We start from the raw sequence: 22,084 nt of genomic DNA on the forward strand, positions 1-22,084 counted from the left end.
AACATAATGAAACCCTGTTTCTACAAAGAAAAAAAAAGAAAGAAAAAGAAAACAAAAATTAGCCTGGCGTGTTGGCACACACCTGTACTCTCAGCTATATGGGCGGCTGAGGTGGGAGGATGACTTAAGACCAGGAGGCAGAGATTGCAGTGAAATGTGCAATCTAGGCAGATTATGTCATGGCACTCCAGCCTGCACAACAGAGCAAGACCCTCTCTCAAAGAAAATAAGAAAAGAGGTTTATTTTGGCTCACAGTTTTGCAGTCTGTACAAGAAGCATGATGCCAACATTGACTTCTGGTGAGACCTCAGGAAGTTTCCAATCATGGTGGAGGGCAAGCGAGGAGCCAGCATGTCACATGGTGAGAGAGGGAGCAAAAGAGATGGGGAGTGAGGTGCCACACTCTTGTAAACAACCAGATCTCTCATGAACTCAGAGCGAGAACTCCCTCATTATGGCAAGGAGGGCACCAAGCCATTCATGAGGGATTCGCCCCCACGACCCAAACACCTCCCACTAGGCCCCACCTCCAACAATGAGTATCAGGTTTCAGCATGAGATTTAGAGGGCACACACATCCAGACCATGTAATTTCTCATGCACATTCATACATACAAGCACAGATGTGTGAGCACACACACAGTTAAACCATAAGTAGTTTCTTCTAAGAGATTTATGTGAACTCAAGCTATGACTTACAGTTTAGATAAACTAGGTGAAATAATCATAAACAATGAACATAATTAATCTGGAAAATGACTGCTCTTCCCCTTCTACTAAAGGGTTTCGTAGAACTTGTGTCCGTATTTTGGGTAGATTTAGTTAGTAGCTATCTGATACGGGACGAAAGGCAAAGGGAGAGATCTATAGACTTTCCTTTAATAATGGAGTCAGTCTGACAATTCGCAACCTAGCTTTAGCTTCCTGAAATGTGTATTTCATCTTCAGAGTGATGTTCAGCTGTTTTTATGTACCCTTCCAGAGTAGAGTTCATGTTTGCTTCTATCTGTTTTCCAGAAGAGCTCTCAATTTTGTCATTTAGCTTGCTGGTGATTTACCAGTTTGGTTTGATGCTTTCTCCATTTTAATTTTAGCTTATATTAAATTTATATTTGTTTTGAGAGGTGGAGAAATATTAGGAGAATATCTTAGGAAATACTGCGTTAAATAAGTTCTTCATTCAGAGATAGCAGAATAAGTAGGTTATGTATTAATTTGTTTATTTTAAATACATTGGGTTTTAATGGAATATATAGGCATTAATGACCAGGAAAGGAATATATGAACTCATATAGTAAATAACATTTTAATAAGCCATGTATGTTTATTATTTAATTACATGTTTGTTATGCACAAACTGCTCTTATACAATTCTGTTAGCTAGTATAACGTTTTTAACTTTGTCGCTAACAAAGTTATATTTTTAATGTAACATATGCTGTGCTCTAGTCTAAAAATTGGTACTTAAACTGTTCACTAATTTAATTATGTAGGATGCAATATGTTCCAAAATCCAGTGCACTTAATTGTATTTAAATTTAGTTTTCATTTAAGATTCTCATGTGCTAAGAAGTAGAGCAGCCTTGTAGAATTGATCCTTTCTCATTTGAAGCCAAGTCTAATCATCTCTTGACACCCAGAGTGGGCTGAATGCAGAGGATGGGTTTTAGTTTTTTGTTTCTTTTTTTTATTCGAAGAGCATTGCATCTTTCCTACCTCAAGTAGTTTCTATCCTCATTTCAGACCTCCAGCTTGACTACTCATTAACAGATGAGTTCTGCAGAAACCACTTCTTGGTGGGACTGTTACTGAGGGAGGTGGGGACAGCCCTCCAGGAGTTCCGGGAGGTCCGTCTGATCGCCATCAGTGTGCTCAAGAACCTGCTGATAAAGCATTCTTTTGATGACAGATATGCTTCAAGGGTGAGTGGTCCCCAATGGAAGGAATGTGTATTGATAATGTCCTTTATTTTAAGTGGTGTAAAGAGAGTAATCAATTAGAAAATTCATGGTAACAGCACTAAGACTTTGCTCTGTTTTGGGACTAAAATCAAATATCTGTCTTTATAGGAAGGATCCAAATAAAGGAGATGGTCAGTGACAACTTAGTTCAGTTCTCAGAATCCTGGGTCAAACTTACCATGTGTGTCTTTTCAGAGTCATCAGGCAAGGATAGCCACCCTCTACCTGCCTCTGTTTGGTCTGCTGATTGAAAACGTCCAGCGGATCAATGTGAGGGATGTGTCACCCTTCCCCGTGAATGCGGGCATGGTATGTAAGTGTGGTCACGTCAACTCAGTATTGGGTCCCAAGACAGAGCGCCATAAGCTGGGTGGCCTAGAGCAGCAGCAGTTTATTCTCTCCCAGTCAGGAGGCCAGAAGTCCAAAATCAAGGTGTCAGTGGGGTGGGTTCCTACCGGAGGCTCCTGGGGCGGAGACTGGGCCATGCTCCTCTCACAGCTGCTGACGCTGCAGGCAATCCTGGGTGCTCTCTGGCTTGTGGTGGCATTGCACCAGTCTCTGCTTCTACCCTCACTTGGTGTCCCTTCTCCATGGTGTTTATCTGTGCCTCTGTGTCCCTCTCCTCTTCTTTCTTTTCCAAGATAGAGTCTTGCTCTGTTGCCCAGACTGGAGTGCTGTGGCACAATCTCGGCTCACTGCAACCTCCACCTCCTGAGTTTAAGCAATTCTCCTGCCTGCGTTTCCCAAGTAGCTGGGACCACAGGCACCCACCACCACATCCAGCTAATTTTTTTGTATTTTTAGTAGAGAGAGGGTTTCACTATGTTGGCCAGACTGGTCTTGAACTCCTGACCTCTCAATCCGCCCATCTTGGCCTCCCAAAGTGCCGAGATTACAGGCATGAGCTGCCGCACCCGGCCCCGTCTCCTCTTCTTATAAGGACACTAGTGATTGGGTTTAGGGTCCACCCAGTATGACCTCATCTTAACTTACATCTTAGGTATATAATGGAAAGATCCTATTTCCAAATAAGGGTACATTCTGAAGTCCAGGTAGACATGAATTTGTTGGGGGACACTACTCAACCCAGTATACACCCCCTTTTATTTTGCCAGTGTGACTCCTAGTAAGTTGCATTCCTGGCTAAGATGGGGTCAATTACTAAACCTTCAATCTTTGTTAAAAAATAAGTGTGAAAACCATGTTCTCCTGATGAAATTGAGTCAACAGAGAGATGACCCCAGAAATTATCTCAAAAGTTTTTGGTTAGAGATGATTTTACTTTTTTTTACTCAGTCTTTGGTACCTTTGATATGATTGTTTTTTAAAAAGGATTCCTGGAATCATCTTGCAATTAATTCAGCTTTTTCAAAGCATTATCACTATCAAATTTCTTGTCACATTTCAGTTGCAAAAGACTTTTTAAATGTTAACCTATAATAATTTTTAATTAATAAAGTTTATGAGAGTTTTACAATCTAAAACCAGCACTCCTTCTCTTTCTGATTCTGTCTTGGCCTCAGAGGGCTTATCTGCTATGAATTTCATTCAGCACATGTTATTTTAGCATTTCCTCTTTCCCTGGTACTCTGGTCTCATGAACTGGCTTGGTTGTTCATCTTCCCACCTTGTCATTATGGGTGTACACTTGCAGAGTCTCATATATGTTTCTGTCCCTCCCTCCCACCCCAACAGTGATGCAGTGTCCCATTTTTACACTACCTCTTCACCTCCAATTACGTTCCTAAATAGCATTACACTGAGATGAGCTGTATGTATAGGTTTTGTGCGTGTGTGGCTGCTCTAAAGGGCATAAACTCTCTCTGTCCTAAGGGCACCTCGCTTATCTCACCCTGTACAACATTGCATTTCACACATGTATTCTCTAACCCTGTCTGTTTTTCAAACCAGAGTAATTCAGAGTAGAATGTGACGTCCCTGAACAGTTTCAGTCCTAACAAAAATGAACACTTTCACCAAAGTGAAATCCCGTTTTTTGACCTAACTTCAAAATTAGTATGATTTCTCCACTGAAGTCCACATGATGCTACGAACATCTAGAGACTGTCATTGCCGCTGTCATCGTAATTCCCCGCATTACAGATAAGAACCAGCATTCTAGTTAGAAAGAGCAGGGGAGATTTTCTCTGAAGGGGAAAAAAAAAAGAATAAGGAAATGCTGGGCATCAGAGCTCTGGAAAGGGAGAGGTGTTAGAAATGCTGGGGAAAGAGAAACAAGACTTTATGGAACGTGATTTCTCTCCCCCACCCCCACCCAGCATCCATATCCCATGCCCCCTGTTCCCACTCTGACCCATCCCACCCTCCTCCCTCGCCCACACCTCAAGGCTGCTGCTCCCATGCGGGCAGGTACATTGAATGCATCAGGCTGTCTTGGTCCTGCACTTGGCCCTGGCACTTCCAAGAACAGGGGAGGAATCCCTCTCCAGACATCTTTGATTGTTTCTGCTTTCCTCCCCTTGACAGTCTGTGAAGGACGAATCCCTGGCTCTGCCAGCTGTGAATCCGCTGGTGACACCACAGAAGGGAAGCACCCTGGACAACAGCCTGCACAAGGACCTGCTGGGCGCCATCTCCGGCATTGGTAATGCTCCCTGCTCCTGTGGGCTTCTCTCCGCCATCACTCTGAAAGTGTCTTGGAGCCCATAGTTGGTGAACGTGTCACACTTGTGTGGTAGGACCTTGAAGTCTGAGTTTCTGCCCTGGGTATTCTTTTCCTGTTTGTGATAATCAACAACTGAAACCCCTCAGCCACGCCCTGAAATAAAGGTCCCGGATGCCTGTGACTCCTCAGGATCATACAGTTAATCACAGGCTTGCACTGTTTGCTTTTTGTTCAACATTTGTTGAGTTTTCATTTTAAATCTTAATTGGACTGTGTATGCTGTTAAGGAATATTTTTGCAGGTGGTAGGGGGAGGGGAACACTGATTTGTAGTCTTAGCGATTTTGATGAAATATGAAATAGTAATTCCTAAAGAACATAGCAGTTTATGGCTAGAATTCAATCCTAAAATCAGTTTTCAAAAATCTGTCCCACAAGACTTTTTCCGTGTGAAATAACAGAAGAGCAGCCCCTCTGAGAGAAAAACACTTCACACAAATCGAAATTCGAATACTTTCTCCATAAGAAAATACCAGACATAATGTACTTATTAATATTCTGACTAATTGAACTTCTGTGCTAGCTTTTCCTCAGAGATAGCAGTTTACATATATATATGTGTGTGTGTGTGTGTGTGTGTGTGTATATGTATATGTATATACACACACATATCTTCCAGGAATTGTCACAGGTGCTCACAGACTTCTTCAGTCTTTATTTCTCCCTCTCTTTATCACGTTGTGAATAAAGAAAGCAGCCTACTATGGCTGGTGGCTAGACTACCCAATAATGGGACTAATTAATGGGATAAAATAAATGGCAGCCTTCATCCGATTCACTCACAGGACTTGCCCGCTCTGAGATTACGTCCTTACCTTTGCCGGTGGTGGCGGTGTTAATATGCTATTTCAGGTAGGGGATGAAACTGAGTAGGATTTAACATGAGAAAACCCACACCAATGCCCAAATTTATCCTACAATAATAATACCAGTCCTTAATCTGGTTGATACTTATGTGTCTTTTTCACAGTTATGCTCTCCTTAGTTGACACTGTAAAGATTAAAAGAGTTAATTCATGCAAAATGCTTGGAACAGAGCCTGGCACACGGTAAACGCTCAGCAAATGTTGGCTGCTGTCACGAGTTTCCCTTTGCCTTTCTTCTGGGCCTTCACTCTGTCTCTGCCCTGCTCTGCCCCGTTCCCAGCCACTACTCCAGAAGCAGGGAGGGGACCTTCCTCAGAGGGTGTGGTCTGCAGTGGTTCACAGTTTGAATACTTCTGTTTGACTTTTTTGACTCTTCTCCAATTCAGAATTCACCTTGTTAGGACTGGGGACTTCTTTAGAACTTGGAAATAGGCCATTGCGGATCTTTAGCATCATGGCCTCCAATTGCTCCAGGTTGATGGTGCAGCTATGGAAAGCACTTGAGACTGACTTAATACTTTTTCACTCTTAAATTTTAAAATCCAAATCCACGTTTCATAGGAATTCACCACGACAGGCTTATTATCCTCAGGCTATCTATATTGCCTCCTTTCTTGAAGACTTAAATCCCTGTTCTCTTTTAGGAATACCTTCCAGGGAAGCCTCATCTTTGAACTAGGTTTACTAGTTTTTTTCTGGCAGCTTTAGCAACTCTGTTCATCAGGGAGTTTCTAGCTAATTTTAGTCCTGGTGCTTCTCCTTCAAGAGCAAACTCTCCTTACATCTCTGTTAGAAGAATCCTGTTTCCACACATACTGAGAATGTGCCATCACAGTTTTTTTAATGTCTTTGGAGCATGGTGCCTGAGAGTTTTAAAAGTGATTCACTGCCTGGATAAAAACTGCTCTGAGATTACATTCATTTTAAAAGGCAAGCGTTCTGAGGCTCAGGGTTGCTTTTTGCACCTACTCAGTGGTACCAAGGGAGGAGGGATGAATTTATCTTCTTTTCATTTTACTCAAGTGTCATTTAAGGACTTTAAAAGCTATGCTCTGGGCCAGGGTATTAAATACAAACGCATACACAAAGACATACAAAATAGGAACAAACTAAGCATATTGATTTTGATATATTGCATTTCCATCTGTTTGCCTTAAATTAGGACTCTACTTCTGGAATCAAGCTGGAAACTCTGAGAACTTAGGATCTAATTTTACTTTACTGAGGACCTTTCTCTTGAGTTCTGTGTTCTTTTTCTTGACTTCTGTGTTCTTCAAATGCTGTTCAACATTAAATATGGAATATGATTATATTAGAAAAATTATAATTTGGTGATAGCATGCGTTTCTTATCTGAGTACAGAAAAAGGCCATAGTTTTTTCACAGGGTTTTTACCTGTCCCTTGCGACGATCATTCACATGGTTTCTCTCCTGGGGAGACGCAGCCACTGGCTGACAATAAGGCTTAATGTTCTACATATTCAAGCCTCCGCTTCTGTTTTCAAATTCCCCTGGTTCTTCTTTTCTTGGTCTTTAACACTGAATCAGTTTCAGGGATAGCAATGAATAAATCTGAGTGTTCAACAGAGGGAAGGATTTTTGACCTTGATGTCACAGGTTCCTTCTAAGGTTAAAGAGTTAAAGATCAGCCGGGCGTGGTGGCTCACACCTGTAATTCCAGCACTTTTGGAGGCCGAGGTGGGCAGATCACCTGAGGTCAGGAGTTCGACGCCAGCCTGACCAACATGGTGAAACCCCGTCTCTACTAGAAATATGAAAAAATTAGCCAGGCTTGGTGGCGGTTGCCTGTAATCCCAGCTACTTGGGAGGCTGAAGCAGGAAAATTGCTTAAACCCGAGACGCTGAGGTTGCAGTGAGCCAGGATCATACCATTGCACTCTAGCCTGGCTGAAAGAGCGAGACTCCGTCTCAAAAAAACAAAAAAAAAAAACAAAAAAAAAAAAAAACAAAAAAAAAGAGTTAAAGACCATCTTGACATTGCCTGAGAGATGATGAATTTATGCCATTAGCCATCACATTTAGAAGGGCAACAACCAAGTCACTTTCAAACATGCTTTTGGTGTAACCTAGGGGCTGGCTATATTTTGTTGTTTATTTATTTTTTAACTTAGAAATATCCCAGTCCATGGTAGCTCATTTGCCTCCTGAGATCTGAAAACGACCAGCCTGTTGTGAAGTGCCAAGTAACGGCATCTTCAGCTTGGGTCTGGGAGAGTGTGTGCTCACAGCTGCTGTACACAGAGTCCAAATCTCCTGATGCCATCTGCCGAACCAGCCAGGCCTTTCCGCCGGAGGCACGCCTTTTGGTTCAGCACGGAATGTACCAGACCAAAGAGTCACTTTAAATTGTGTGATTTATTTAATAAATCTTATCTAAACAGGAAGTCAATCTATTACCTTAAAAATTCCTTAGTACCAAGATGGGGAGTGATTTCTGCCTTCAAATCCTGTTTTTTTCATGGACATCACAAGTTTTATTTCCACATGAGATTTCCTGTCTGCTCAGAGTTGTTTATAGCAGATTCCCAAATATTCCCCATTCACAGCACCCTGAGTGTCACTTTTCTTCATGGCATCCCTAGGCCGAAAGACACACCCAACAGTTCTGTTTATTAGGTACGTAGAACCAAATAACTTAACAAGTACTTACATTCTAACAATTTAGTAGGCACTTAAAAGGAATAATATGCATACATTTAAAGAAAAAAGTTTAATTTTATTTTTAATAATCACAACTAACTACAAATGAGTGGTGTGTGCCTGTTGGACACTGACAGCTTCTCAGCCGTTGGGTCATATTGGCCAGCACCATTCGCATTTCCTGCCCCTCACTGATTACTTGCCTTTTATCATAGCAGCCCTCCAAACACCCAGTTTAACAAATGTGTCTTCAAAAGGAGCACAGCACAACCTGCTGCTGAAACGGCAGCTTCTGGCCAAGGTCACGGATCACTGTGTTCTTGAAAATTTAAAACACCCCATGACACCCCTCAGAGTTTGGTAGGCTCCTCAGTGGTTATTATCAGTGTGAATGCTACGAGTTTGTTGTATGGTTTAATTTCGTGAGTTGATAGTTGTAGGTGGATTTATCTTTTAATTTTTTTAAGTCTTCATTCTATCACATTCTGAAACAGGTGTGCATGGTTAGCGATCAAAGGTGGTTTCTAATAAGTGAATGGATGTTTACTTCTGAATGTTTCAGACTAGTTTCTTTTTATCTCATTGTATATGACCCGGTTCTTTAAAGGTGAAATAATGGAATGCAACTCGTGAGCCAACTTCCTAACAGAAAATATAAGTGCAAGAAAAGCAATATCCCTTAAAGTTCAGTACTCATCTTCATTTTGTTCTGTCTTAATAAAACTTTATTCTTGGCTTGATTTCCATTTAGCTTCTCCATATACGACGTCAACTCCAAACATCAACAGTGTGAGAAATGCTGATTCGAGAGGATCTCTCATAAGCACAGATTCGGGTAACAGCCTTCCAGAAAGGAACAGTGAGAAGAGCAATTCCCTGGATAAGGTAATTGCTTTCCACCCAGCACAAGTGTTCTTGTAATCAATGGATTTAGCCCAAAGTAAACGTACTTCATGTTCTAGTGCCTTTTTCTTTTTTTTTTTTTTTTTCTGAGACGGAGTCTCGCTCTGTCGCCCAGGCTGGAGTGCAGTGGCCGGATCTCAGCTCACTGCAAGCTCCGCCTCCCGGGTTTATGCCATTCTCCTGCCTCAGCCTCCCGAGCAGCTGGGACTACAGGCGCCCGCTACCTCGCCCGGCTAGTTTTTTGTATTTTTTAGTAGAGACGGGGTTTCACCGGGTTAGCCAGGATGGTCTCGATCTCCTGACCTCGTGATCCGCCCGTCTCGGCCTCCCAAAGTGCTGGGATTACAGGCTTGAGCCACCGCGTCCGGCCCATTCTATTGCCTTTTAAGTGTGACCTTTTGTTTTATCCTAAACCACCCAGCTGACCTGGAGTAGGTGATGAGAGCTTTAAGGTCGGGGCCCATTCCTTGAAATGCTCTGATTCCTGTTTCCATGACCTCAGATCCTGGGCAGTGTTTGCAGTGTAGCATCTTGAGTGAATGGCTCTGGTGGGTTGGACACGGAGGGACTCAAAATGCTGCCCAGCTCAATTCCCTATAGTCTTTTTTTTTTTTTTTTTGTTTTGAGAGGAGTCTCACTCTGTCGCCCTGGCTGGAGTACAGTGGCACGATCTCAACTCACCGCAACCTCTGCCTCCTGGGTTCAGGTGACTCCTCTGCCTCAGCCTCCCCAGCAGCTGGGACCACAGGCGCATGCCACCATGCCTGGCTAATTTTTGTATTTTTAGTAGAGATGGGGTTTCACCATATTGGCCAGGCTGGTCTCATACTCCTGACCTCGTGATCCGCCCGCCTCGGACTCCCAAAGTGCTGGGATTACAGGTGTGAGCCTCTGCACCCTGCCAATTCCCTGTAGTCTTTATAACGGAGACACTGTCACCAACACAGCTCTCCACCCACAAGGGTGTTAGGTCTGAAACCAGCTCCAGAGAATAATTGATCATGTAGGTAATTCAGGGATAAGAAATCACTTTATTCACATAGCACCCACCCACAACACAGCACTTCCTCGTCATACTTAGCCTTTTTTCTTCAAACTACTAAATGCTCAGACCATTTGGAACTTTGTAGGAAAGGATAAAAGTGTGGGTTTAAACCTGGAGCCATGGTAGATTGGTATCACTTTGGGCACAGATTTTCTAAGTTACTTCAAGTTACAGACAAGCACCCATCCCAATAAACAGCTGAGCCATTTAGGGATTTATCCCTAGCTCTCCAAAAACACCCAGAACACATCCTTCCTCAGCATCAGGTTTATAATCTTGTCACGCATCCCATGGCCGGCATTGACATGGTTATTGTTAAATGCAGCTCTATTGAAGTGCGAGCAGCTCAGTTTGGGTGTGTCATGACGTGTCAAACTTTTCCCTTGACCCCAACATGCCTTCGTGTGTAGAAGGAGAAGCTGCTCCGAAGGCACTCTGCTTGTGTCATACGCAGTGCTGGAGAGGAGGAGGAGAGCTGCCAGTCAGCCAGGAAAAACCGGGTCACTGTGGATTTTTCCCTTCTAACGATTCCACCTTTGCCAGAGGAGACAATGCACGCAGCACCCTGTCTCCCACTGCCGGAAGTACTGAGTTCTCCAGTGACTCTGATCAAGTGGGAAGGCCAGAGGGTACATCCATACCAGTTTTGCCACTAATTGCCCCTGTATTTTTCTGTAAATAAAAATATTCACATATTTTATTAATTAAGCCTATTTAATGTGTGTGTGTGTGTGTATACACACACACACATAATTTTATTTTCAGTTGGCCACTAGCACCTTGAATAAAACATCTTTTTTTCCACTATTGTTTTTGCTCTGATATTTGGCAAAAAAAAATTTTTTATTTCAATCGGAAATTCAACTGGGAGAGTTTTAAAATCTCCTGTGTTTGCAATCACATGATGAGATTCTTGTGCTGCTTTTTTTCCATGAGAACCTGCTGCCTAGTGGCAAAATTGCCCTCTCGTTTCCCCCAAGCTTTCTGACGTTTGCAGTGTTGAGCTAAGCTGATGATGGAGTGACCTCATCAGTTTAGGACCTTTGGATGCTGTGCTGACGTGTCCCTGTTTGTCCCAGGCAGGCACCTGCCTATTGTGTTCCCTGAGCAGTGCCCACAGCACGCCCCATGATGCACCCTGGATGACGGCGCCTGGGCTGCAGGCTTTGGGGTGCTTTGGTCACAGCAGCACCACAGGCACTTGCTGTTTCAGCCACCGCCGTTGTCGTCAGGAGGTGGTTGGTTGTGCAGTGTCTTCCGAGTCATAGTTTCTGTTCTTGATCCTAGCACACATACTTTCTTGCATGAGGTTTCAATATACTTGGCATCTCAGAAGGTTTTACTCGGCAGAGCTAAAGCTGTATTTATCCAGTGTGAAAGGTCTGTGCCTTCTGCTTGTCCCTTAGGAGGGCGTGCTGAGGAGACAAGCTAGGGCTTCCATGGGCAGCATCTGAGTGTGTTATATTTGGGTGAAAGGGTGCCTGTGGTTTAATTGTCAGCAAGTTACTTGCACCTTCCAATGTGTATGATCTGACTTGATTCTAAGAATCTTTCTCTTCCACGGGAGAAAAGGGAAACACATTTTCCTCCCGTAATTAAATAGAAAAATCAAAATCACCTGTATTTTCTTTTTAGCACCAACAAAGTAACACATTGGGAAATTCGGTGGTTCGCTGTGATAAACTTGACCAGTCTGAGATTAAGAGCCTACTGATGTGTTTCCTCTACATCTTAAAGAGCATGTCTGATGGTAGGTTAAAAAATGGAGATTTCTGTTTTGCTTGTTTCAGTACTTGGTTTGTTTGTTTTTAACTTGTAATAAGTTGAAAGGATACAAAGATTTCAAAGGATTTTCTTCCTTGTTAAAAATGCATATTCAATGCATATTCAAGAAATAAGAACCTTATTTGGGAAAATCATTACCTTAATAATTTTATTCTAGAAAATGAGTTCTAAATATTAAACTGGGACCTACCATGTTAACTGGAGGAGATAGAAGCACATACATAAAATAGCTTTTGACTTTAAAAACATTTTATTCGTTCAAACAAACTTACTGTCAACTTGAATAACTGTGTTAGTCTCTAGAATTAGAATATATGTTGTGGGCAGACCTAAGCATTCCTTCCATTCAGAGTGTATATATTCCTGGCTCAAAGTGGGAGAAACGTTATTTTAGTTTTCTAATGGAAATGGTGGTATCATAGTAGATTATGTTTCTGTTTGAGGGTTGGACAACTACATTTTAAAATAAGAAGGAACAGAAGTTTGAATGCTCTATCTGGACCACATAAGGCTCGCGAATGTGTATGACAGGACAGTTTCAACTCTGTTAGCTCGTCTGTGTATCTGGCTGTGTAATATAAACAATCCCGGTAAACAATGTCACAGTTCTCATCCTGGGCAAAAATCTTATTTTTCCTACAATGAATTAAAAGGTGTGCTGTGAACTTTATTAAGGTGATTGAATTAGGATGAACTCTCCTGAAAACAAAGTGCCATTTTTTGAGAACCTGAAGGCTTCTTGTGCTGCTTATATCTGGGGGCAGGAGGTGTGGACTAACCAGCCAGTGGAAGGAATTTCTGCTTGAAAATGGTATTTCTTTTATATCAAGCTTCCATTTCAGCAGCATTAACAGCCTGACTTTTTTTTTCCCCGACCCCAGCCAAGGTACAACCTGACTTTTTAGCTCAGATGGTAGGAAAAACCTGCTTGTCCTTAAAAGAAAGACTGGGTAATTTGTTCTTCTGTTGATTCGTTACTTTAAAATGCTATTTTTTAAAAAAAGAACAGATGAGCAAGACTTTCCCTGAATGATGACCAAATACACTAGCACAGGGCACTTAGTCTGATATTTGGGTTTAGAAAGTTGAAAGTCTTCCCATTTAAGTCAAAAGTTCTAAACTTTGCTTCATGGTAATAATGAGGTTTAGCAAGCATTATAATTCTGTTTTTCCTTTGTTTAAAGTTTTATTTAAATTATTTTAAATTTCAAATATGAAATATGACCTATAATAGGAACATAATTGCTTTTTGAAGACAAATATACAAGAACATTTGAATTCAAGTAAAAGTTATTCTTTTTTTTTTTTTTTTTTTTTTTTTTGAGATGGAGTCTCACTCTGTCGCCCGGGCTGGAGTGCAGTGGCCGGATCTCAGCTCACTGCAAGCTCCGCCTCCCGGGTTCCCGCCATTCTCCTGCCTCAGCCTCCCGAGTAGCTGGGGCTACAGGCGCCCGCCACTGCGCCCGGCTAGTTTTTTGTATTTTATAGTAGAGACGGGGTTTCACCGTGTTAGCCAGGATGGTCTCGATCTCCTGACCTCGTGATCCACCCGTCTCAGCCTCCCAAAGTGCTGGGATTACAGGCTTGAGCCACTGTGCTCGGCCGTAAAAGTTATTCTTTAAAGTCATATACATATTTTAAAAATGCAACCACCTCTTCAGAATATATTTTTATCTCAATTTTCTTCAAGTTATCGATTGTTTTCCCTTTATAATTAGAATTTGTGTGTGTGTGCATCCCATTTAAGACATCTTCTCTGACCTCCAGGGTCATGAAGGTATTCTCATATTTTCTTTGAAAGCAGTGTTATTTAAATTTTCACATTAAACTCTAAAAATCTACCTACACTTGGCTTTTGTGTACCGTATGAGTTAGGGGGAGAAGTTGCCTCCAGAGATGGTTAACACACAGACAACCAAAATCAGTTGTGTAACTGTGTAGCTACTCTTTCATTTATTCCACATTTAATGAGCACCTTCTACATGCTGGGCCCTTCCTCGCTGTCCTTCTTGTGCCATTTCCGTCTTCACAGAGCTTATCTCTGTCTTCCCACTCTCCCCAACCATACCTGGAGCCCAGAGCAAGGAATGGCAGCGTCACTGCCCCATGCTGCTGGCCGCTTTGTCTGGTGTGTGCTGAGGGCGGCCGCAGGGGTCTGCAGGGTGATCCCACCAGGCTCTCCAGCATGCACTGAGCTCCCTGGGGGCTCATCCTACCCTGATGGCCAGCCTCAAGTAGCCAGAGTCTGTTCCTCTGGAATCTCAACTCAAAACCCCTAAAGATGGAAGCCCATGACCCACTCTTATTATTGGTCTAATAGGCCAAGCGACCTTTAGAATCAGATGCACACGATTCCCACTCAGCCATGATTCTTCAGACTGGTAAATGGGAGAATTACTTTACTTCTCTGAGCCTCTGTTAGCTCATCTAAATGAGAACTTTCTTCTGCCCCAGATTATGGTGAGGATTAGATGGCACAATCTATGTGAAATTGTGAGAGGACCTAGTACAGTGTCTGGCACACAACAGATTCTCAGTCTGTATCCCATGTCATTCCTGCCTGTCATTGTTCTTGACAAGTGTAGAGTGAAAGCCTGTGGCCATGCATCTTCATGGGCCATCAGCATCCCCACAGCCACCCTCTCTGCTCATCTCAGGCCACAAAGACTCTGGCTTTTTCCCTAAGAGAAAATTATTTACCTATTTCTCAACCTCAGTGTGAAATACAAGAATGCAAAAAAGGTTAGCTATTAGATGATAGAACTCAAACGACAGTAATACTAAACTGTTAAGGGTTCACACAGAGGTTTAAATGCACATACCATTCGGTACAGCTATTTTGCTTCAGAGAACTTATCCTGTAGGTATAGTTAGACATGCATGCAAAGACCCACATAAAAGGATATTCATTGAAACATAATTGTAATAGCAAAAAGTTAGGGGGCAGAAACAGTAACTGTCTATCAGTAGGAGACTAGTTAAGTCAATTATGGTCTATCCACATAGAGGAATATTATGCAACTTGGAAAAACTTGAGATAGATCCAAGCTATATTGTTCAGTTAAAGCTCAAAGAGCAAACTTATGTGTGTAATATGCAAAGATTTTCAACAAATTCCCTGTTGAGGAGAGATCCTGTAGTAGGAGACAAGAGAGCCCAGCTTTAGGTTGTATGTACACTTGTGTTCTTAGAATTTTCTAGTCTGTTTAAGAGCATGTTACATATAAGTTAAGTGAGCATTATGCTAGAATGTAGCACGAGATGACTTATGATGGAATTACAGTTCAAATGTTCGTATACAGCATGTTGAAGGTGAATAGGCCTCAGGTGTGTGATATCCCGTGTAGAGTGGTCAGCTATAAAAGAGGGCAGGGAAAGGGTTTAGAGGCCTACACTCCAAGGTTCCTTCCCATTTTCATGACAGGTGATTCTCCATAATGTATACGATATATATTGTGATTCTAAGTAAATGTTTATTTTCTAGATGCTTTGTTTACATATTGGAACAAGGCTTCAACATCTGAACTTATGGATTTTTTTACAATATCTGAGTAAGTAGCTTTCTCTTTGATCATTGCCTCTTGATTTTTTCCTGGATCATTAAGAGGCTTGATGAATACTATGTAGTTGAACCAGGGGAGTCGTGTATGTCACATCCTCACTTACTTGTTAAGCCCTTTCTCATGGACTTGGCCCTAAAACATATTTTCGGGGCTTGTGACCCAGTGATCAGTGGTCACCCTTAAAGTATTACAGATATGTGCTTGTTTTACATGAGAGGTAACTGCTTATGTGTATAAGTCATCTTAATAAAACAACACGAAATTTATTAGCTGAATTGGGTAGATACTGCTTTTTTAAGTTGAGCCTAACTTAAGCTGATGCGGAAACTGAGTCAGAAAAATTGCTATAATTTTAAAATATAAGAAGTAAAAGTGAAATCTTATGTAGCATCTTTATCTCATTTTGGCTCGTCAATATAAGTTTCTGATTTCCTTTAAGCTCTTTACTTTTTGCAATGTGAATCTACGATCCCTTATCCAAAACTGCTGGGGCCAGATAATTTTCCAAATTCAGAACTTTTTGGGCTTCTGAAAAATTTACATGTAGACTATATCCCATAACATCTCAGCAGCATCTCTCTATAGTAAAAATAAAAAATTTCTGCAGTACTATTATTGTTCATAATAATTGGATAAATCATAACTATAAGTAGCTTTATGTCTAGTATTTTGGGTCACATTTTGGTGCCAAATGTATTTGCACGAACTCAGGAGGAAAGCCGGTTTTCAGAGTTTCATGCATTTTGGAACTACAGATGAGAGACTGTGGGCCTGGCCCTCAGTGGACACTTGGCTCATAGTCTCCTGACCTCTGCTGAGTTAAAGGCAGGAGTTATGTGGTGAAATGAGGTTCAACACCAGAGGAGCTCACTGGACATTGTTTTAACTGCCTCATTAAATACATGATTTAAAAAAACAAAACAAAACAACGTTGTTAGATATATATTTTTAAAAACTACATACTTGGTGTGTATAATCCGTATTTTCGAGCCAAAGAGAGAGCTGCTTATATAAATGTAAATGAGGATGAATAAGTAACTTGGAACAGGGTGCGTGGTCTTCAATGTGATTTCCTGGGCACGCTGGCGTGGAGTGAATTATCACCCGAGTCGATGGACGATCCTGTGGGTCATGGGCTTCTGCACTGTGTTGCTTTCGCCAGCCACCACGGCACTGATAGCTACACAACATGGGGCCTCCCTCACAGGTTAATACATTTCTCTGGGTTTGAAGGGACTTTCCAGAGGACTCCCAAAAACTATTCTGAATGAATGAGGATGTGATATATGCTGGTGCTAGACATAATGCTTATTGAATTTGTTGTTGTTAATGGATAAATAACGTCCTGAAAATAATTTTATCTTCACGTTGCCCCAATAATTTTTCATCTTGCCTGCAGAGTCTGCCTGCACCAGTTCCAGTACATGGGGAAGCGATACATAGCCAGGTACTGTGGGGCGTTTTCATCCGAAACGTGTTGTTTTCTGTGTTGCCTGGCTCTGATTGTGTGGGAATGGTCAGCAGTGGCGGCTGGCGGTTGGCATTCATGGAAGCAGCCATGGGGACCGATGGCAGGCCCTTGGATTGCCACCGCAGAGCCCGGCAGTGTCTTTCGTCTGCATTCTTACAGGCGAAGTCTCATTTCATCTCACGTGTTACCTCTTGGAAAGTGTTCCTTTAGTGGGCTGTGGCTACCCTTCCATCCTGTTGTCCAAACTCCTCTTCCTTCTCTGTTCTGTCTCCTTCCCCTCCTCTTCTCCCCAGTTCTTCTTCCTGTGTTCCTTCCTTAGTGATTTCTTTTCCTCTGTTTGACTTTCCAAGGTCATTTTGACTGTTCCTGCTCCCAGCTACAAAGATACTAAAATCTCACCTAACCACTCTTCTTCTTTCTTAATGAAAGAATGTTTTCAGCCCATCTCAAATTTGTGTGGACTTCCACAAACCTCTAAAATGGAGCCTTTTGTCTTCCTACTCTTGACTAGTTGATAAGCGCTCCATGTTCTTGGCCAGAACTCCCTGGTGAGTCGCGTCACTCCCACTTTCCTGTCCAGAACCAGCCTCCTAGAAACTCCTTGCAGCTGTGTGGACACGCCTTCTTTGGGGGCGTTTTTTCACAGCACCTCTTGTCCTTACCAAGTTCTTCCTCCTGCTCCATTGCCATTAGGAATGTCTGTGTTTGTTTGTTTACTATGTTGTGAGCCATTCTGTGTTAGTGTATTAGTGGGGCCTTGGTCTAAGTATTATATTTTTTTACTATTGTTTTTAACAGCTTTATTATAAGTAAATATGTTTTAAGAAAAACTTAAAAATGTAGTTGTCATTGAGGTTTGTTTCTCTGTATATCAACAATTTTGTCTTATAGCGATGAAATAGGCCAGAGATTTTTTAATAGACTTGCTCTTTGTGAAGATTTTCTTTTTCTGTTAACATTGTTCTTTTCTGGGGATATTTGAGAAATTTTCAGAATTACATTTTATGTTAAGAAGTAAACATGTATGTTGTCTTTTTAAAAGAAGCAAATTTAGAATTTTTGCATTTTCCTCCTGTTAATATTTTCTGTTTTTCATTGAAATGTGGTAGCACTTAAAGTTCTCTAATCTTAACTGCTTTATTTTTTATCACAACAGTAATTTTGTATTTGAGTTTTGGAGCACTAAATGCAAGTATATACAAGGTGTCCTTATACCAGCAACATCTTCTACCTTGACTTGGATTCTCCCTGACTTTGTCCCATGAAGATGAGCAAACAGTAAATTCTGTCACAGAAAGGCACTGTGCTGGTCTAGCTTCACTTTTTGCAGTGACACCTACATCGCAAGATGGCATTTGGAGAATATTGTGCCAAGTAGAATAAAATGCCTCACAGCTTAAAACGGTGAATGTGAGAAGCTGCAGATTTCTGTCCCAACAAAATGTTTTAGAATCGGGTTTTGTGAAATGGTTAACTTACTTTTTTTCAGTGGATATAAATTTAACTTCTTTAAAGAAAATCTTCCTACTTCATAAGCACCCTGTATATATTTGCATATTAAAGTGTGGACTGCCTTAAAAATAGATGGGCCAAGGAAAACGGGAGTGGAGATGGTGTGACTTTGCTCCATGCACTGTGGAAAGATATGCTCTGCTCTATACGAAAATTGCCATGGGTCTCTGCTGCATGTGAAACAGATCCTGAACTAGACTGTGAACCTTGTACATGTTTGCCATCCATGGTGGTCCAGTTTGATGAACACTGTGCCTTCTTATTGTCACTTTGAAGTCACCCAGCAGCATGCAGTCGATGATAGTCCATGCATGTCCCTGTTCTCCAACACACAATAACACAGTGAGGGGGACGGTTGGCTCTGGGACAGGGGACAGGTGTCACTGCAGCCCCGGTCTCATTTTCATCTGCTCTGGTGATGGTACACAGCAGGAAGTTAGCTGTTTGATTGCTAACCCAAATCACTCTTCTGTTTTCTCTACTTGACTGCTGACAAGTTTAACAAAGTGTGTGGCTCTTCTCCTTCCTGCTTGGGTAAGAATAAAGGTGTTAAAACTCATATAATCCCTTCCATTGCATGTTTGTTCTCTGTGTCTTCCAATGCATTTTTTAATTAAAAAAAAATACATGTCTTTTGCTCTTTCAGAACATATATAATCCAAAAAGATGAGTGACATTTTGACAGTTGTCAGAACACTAACCATTAGTACTGCATTGGAGTGATGCTCACTTTTTTCAGAGTAGCATCTCTAAAGTACTTTCTAAAAATAAGAAGGTCCCTGCTTTGGCCTGATTTTTGCTCCTGGGTCATCAGGTGCTTTGCCGTGAAGTGTGTGGGAGCTGCCGCCTGCCTGTGTCTCTGGCTGCTCCACCGCGCTCGGTCAGTGCATGGCCATCTCCCTCATGCCATGTCCTGGCTTCACTAACGCTCCCCGTCTCGCTGCGGTGTAACACATCTAACTTTTGCTTCTATCCCATTTCACTCATGTTGCAGGAACCAGGAGGGGTTGGGACCCATAGTTCATGATCGAAAGTCTCAGACATTGCCTGTTTCCCGTAACAGAACAGGAATGATGCATGCCAGATTGCAGCAGCTGGGCAGCCTGGATAACTCTCTCACTTTTAACCACAGTAAGTCCCATGACATGCCATCGTAACAGCCAGCCATCTCATGTGCCATCTCAGAGGGGAGAGCCCCAGTCCACACCTATCACATCACCAACTCGATTTTTCTTCCAGCTCAAAGCAAGTAGGATGAAGAGCTCATGGCACAGTTCCCTTCCTTGGAGGAGCGTCCTCAGCATTTGGGAGTGACACAATGTGGAACACGCTCAACTACAGCACGAAACCTAAAAGTGCCTGACCCTTCCCCCATCCCCAAAACAAAACTTGGCTGGGTCCATAGCCAGCCGTTCTCCAGTATTCTAAACATAAAGTTTGGATTCATCACCTAAAGCCAACTTAACGTTGGCTTTCCCCTGCGACTCGGAGAACATTCGGGATGGATTTCTTTCACCCCTCCTGATCCCGTGCATGTAATTGATCAAGCGTCCACATTCTGACATTCCAGCTCTGAATGGATGTTAATCCTAGCACTGCTGTGAAAACATAAAGCCCATGAATCAATTTTTGAGGGTGTGGAAAAGCGTCCAATAACAAAGTGACTTTTTCTGTGTTTTCAGTGTGAGAAAGATATCAAGTGTGCTTGGAATTTCTGTAGACAATGGTAAGATTTAATCAGGTTGAAGTCTGCTTACGAGGCCGCTTCACTTGCAAGCCAAGACCTTTTTGTTCATCTTGCCTTCCTAACTTTGGGGCTTTCTAACTTCACAATAGAGATTCTGCCAAAACAGGGGAGCATATTTTTAATTTATTTTTATCAGTCAGCAGAGGGGAAAAGGCATCATGTGCTGTTTCTAGTAATTTAAGTGTTTTATCTTCTTAAGGGTTTCTTAGAGCGGAACACCTGAAAGATATCAACCATACAGCACTTGAAAAATTAATGAGATCATTTATAATAAATCCCATTTCTGCTAGCATTGTGTTCTCTAAATTGTTCCATCTCTTCTCCAAGCATGACACAGCTAGTTATTGTTTTATCTCAACAATTATTTGTTATTCCAAGTGCTGTCTTTAATACATGGTTATTAATATCCTTCCATCATGTCTAATAATAAATTCCGTTCACTGTGATTTTTCGCACATCTTTTTAAAATACAGGCCAAGAGTAAAGGCAGTGTTCCCAATGCATTGTATTAATAATAGTTCAAAGTAAGACACCTGAGGAATCAAAACAAAGCAGCTGCCCACACCTCTGCCCCCGCAACGTGGGCATTATGAAGATTGTCCAGGTACAGTTCAGTGTTACAAAGATTGGCCGGGCATGGTGGCTCACGCCTGTAATCCCAACACTGGGAGGCCAAGGCAGGTGGATCACTTGAGACCAGGAGTTCAAGACCAGCCTGGCCAACATGGTGAAACCCTGTCTCTACTAAAAATGCAAAAACTAGTCAGGCTTATTGACACACACATGTAATCCCAGCTACTGGGGAGGCTGAGACATGAGAATCGCTTGAACCTGGGGGGCTGAGGTTGTAGTGAGCCAAGACTGTGCCACTGCACTCCAGCCTAGGTGACAGAACAAGATCCTATCTTAAAAAAAAAAAAAAAATCAAAAATGTTATGAAGATAGTCTCTATTGATAAAATCCCAGGCTTAATTTAGATAATGTCAGTCTGCCACATGCTGAGTTGGTAGCCATAAAATGCTAGTTCTGAGTTCTACACTTAGCTGTAGAATGCAAAGTGAGTGACACCTTTAAGGCTACAGTACTTGATTTTTTAACATCTTTTCTGTTGGGGCTTTGACTAGCTCTACAGAAAAGGAGTTGAAACCAAGAGTGTTGTTATTTTTAGTTTTTCTTTGCCATTTAGCAGCAGAAATTCAATCCCCACTGATAAACAGGATCTGTTGGACCTCCTTTGCTCAGATAATTTCTATAACACAGAGGCTAACTCACTATTGGTTGAAATAAATGCTTAAACTTTGAAGCACTTTTAAAAAAATCGTAAGTACACCAGTGCTCCACCTCCAAAAATAGTCATTTAGGAAACACAGAAAACAAAAATTAAATGAATCGTCCACATGTGAATAAATAACCTTAATCCATGCGAATATGTAGCAGCTCTTCCCACTGCAAATGGGTTTTGTGGTGGTAACTTGAATTGGAGGAGAGAGACAGCTGGCCTGGTGCTGCTACTGCTGCCAAAAGCCATCTTGTTAACATGGTTTTTTTTCCATTCTGTCTTCCTGCTACCCACAGCCCTGTCCTCCTGTCTCCCTCCTCTTTCATCAGTTTTCAGTGGCACACTGTCCTCAGTCACATTTCTCCTGCTTTGCCAGTAAATAGCGTGTAGCTGATTCTTGTAGTCAACGCCTGTGTTCCTACAATTTCTGTTCATCCCGAATTGGTTCTGTTATCTCCTAAGTTGTTGCATCTCCTAGAACTCAGCCTTCTTTTATATCTCCAGTTCTCATTATGTGTTTGAGTTGCTTCAGCTTTTCCCTCCGCTAGCTCTTTGAGCTCCAAATAGTCAACTCAGACAAAAAAACACAGAGAAGGGAGTGCATA

General features: G+C 41.9%; 1 protein-coding gene across 5 annotated transcripts in view; it reads left to right on the forward strand.

Annotated features, from left to right (window-relative positions):
* DOCK9 (dedicator of cytokinesis 9) overlaps window positions 1–22,084 on the forward strand; it is a 299,398-nt gene that overhangs the window by 224,484 nt on the left and 52,830 nt on the right. For 3 of the 5 annotated variants that reach the window (XM_023218031.2, XM_023218032.2, XM_023218033.3), the window contains exons 31-38: window positions 1,745–1,923; window positions 2,158–2,271; window positions 4,450–4,567; window positions 8,926–9,059; window positions 11,758–11,872; window positions 15,392–15,458; window positions 16,870–16,917; window positions 19,448–19,584. In XM_023218031.2, the coding sequence (XP_023073799.1) occupies window positions 1,745–1,923; window positions 2,158–2,271; window positions 4,450–4,567; window positions 8,926–9,059; window positions 11,758–11,872; window positions 15,392–15,458; window positions 16,870–16,917; window positions 19,448–19,584 (912 nt within the window). Of the gene's footprint in view, window positions 1–1,744; window positions 1,924–2,157; window positions 2,272–4,449; window positions 4,568–8,925; window positions 9,060–11,757; window positions 11,873–15,391; window positions 15,459–16,869; window positions 16,918–18,097; window positions 18,973–19,447; window positions 19,585–20,135; window positions 20,180–22,084 lie in introns of those variants that run through there. The other 2 variants (XM_023218035.2, XM_023218034.3) reach the window with 2 other exon arrangements.

This window comes from Piliocolobus tephrosceles, chromosome X (assembly GCF_002776525.5).
Source record: "Piliocolobus tephrosceles isolate RC106 chromosome X, ASM277652v3, whole genome shotgun sequence".
Classification (NCBI taxonomy): domain Eukaryota; kingdom Metazoa; phylum Chordata; class Mammalia; order Primates; family Cercopithecidae; genus Piliocolobus; species Piliocolobus tephrosceles.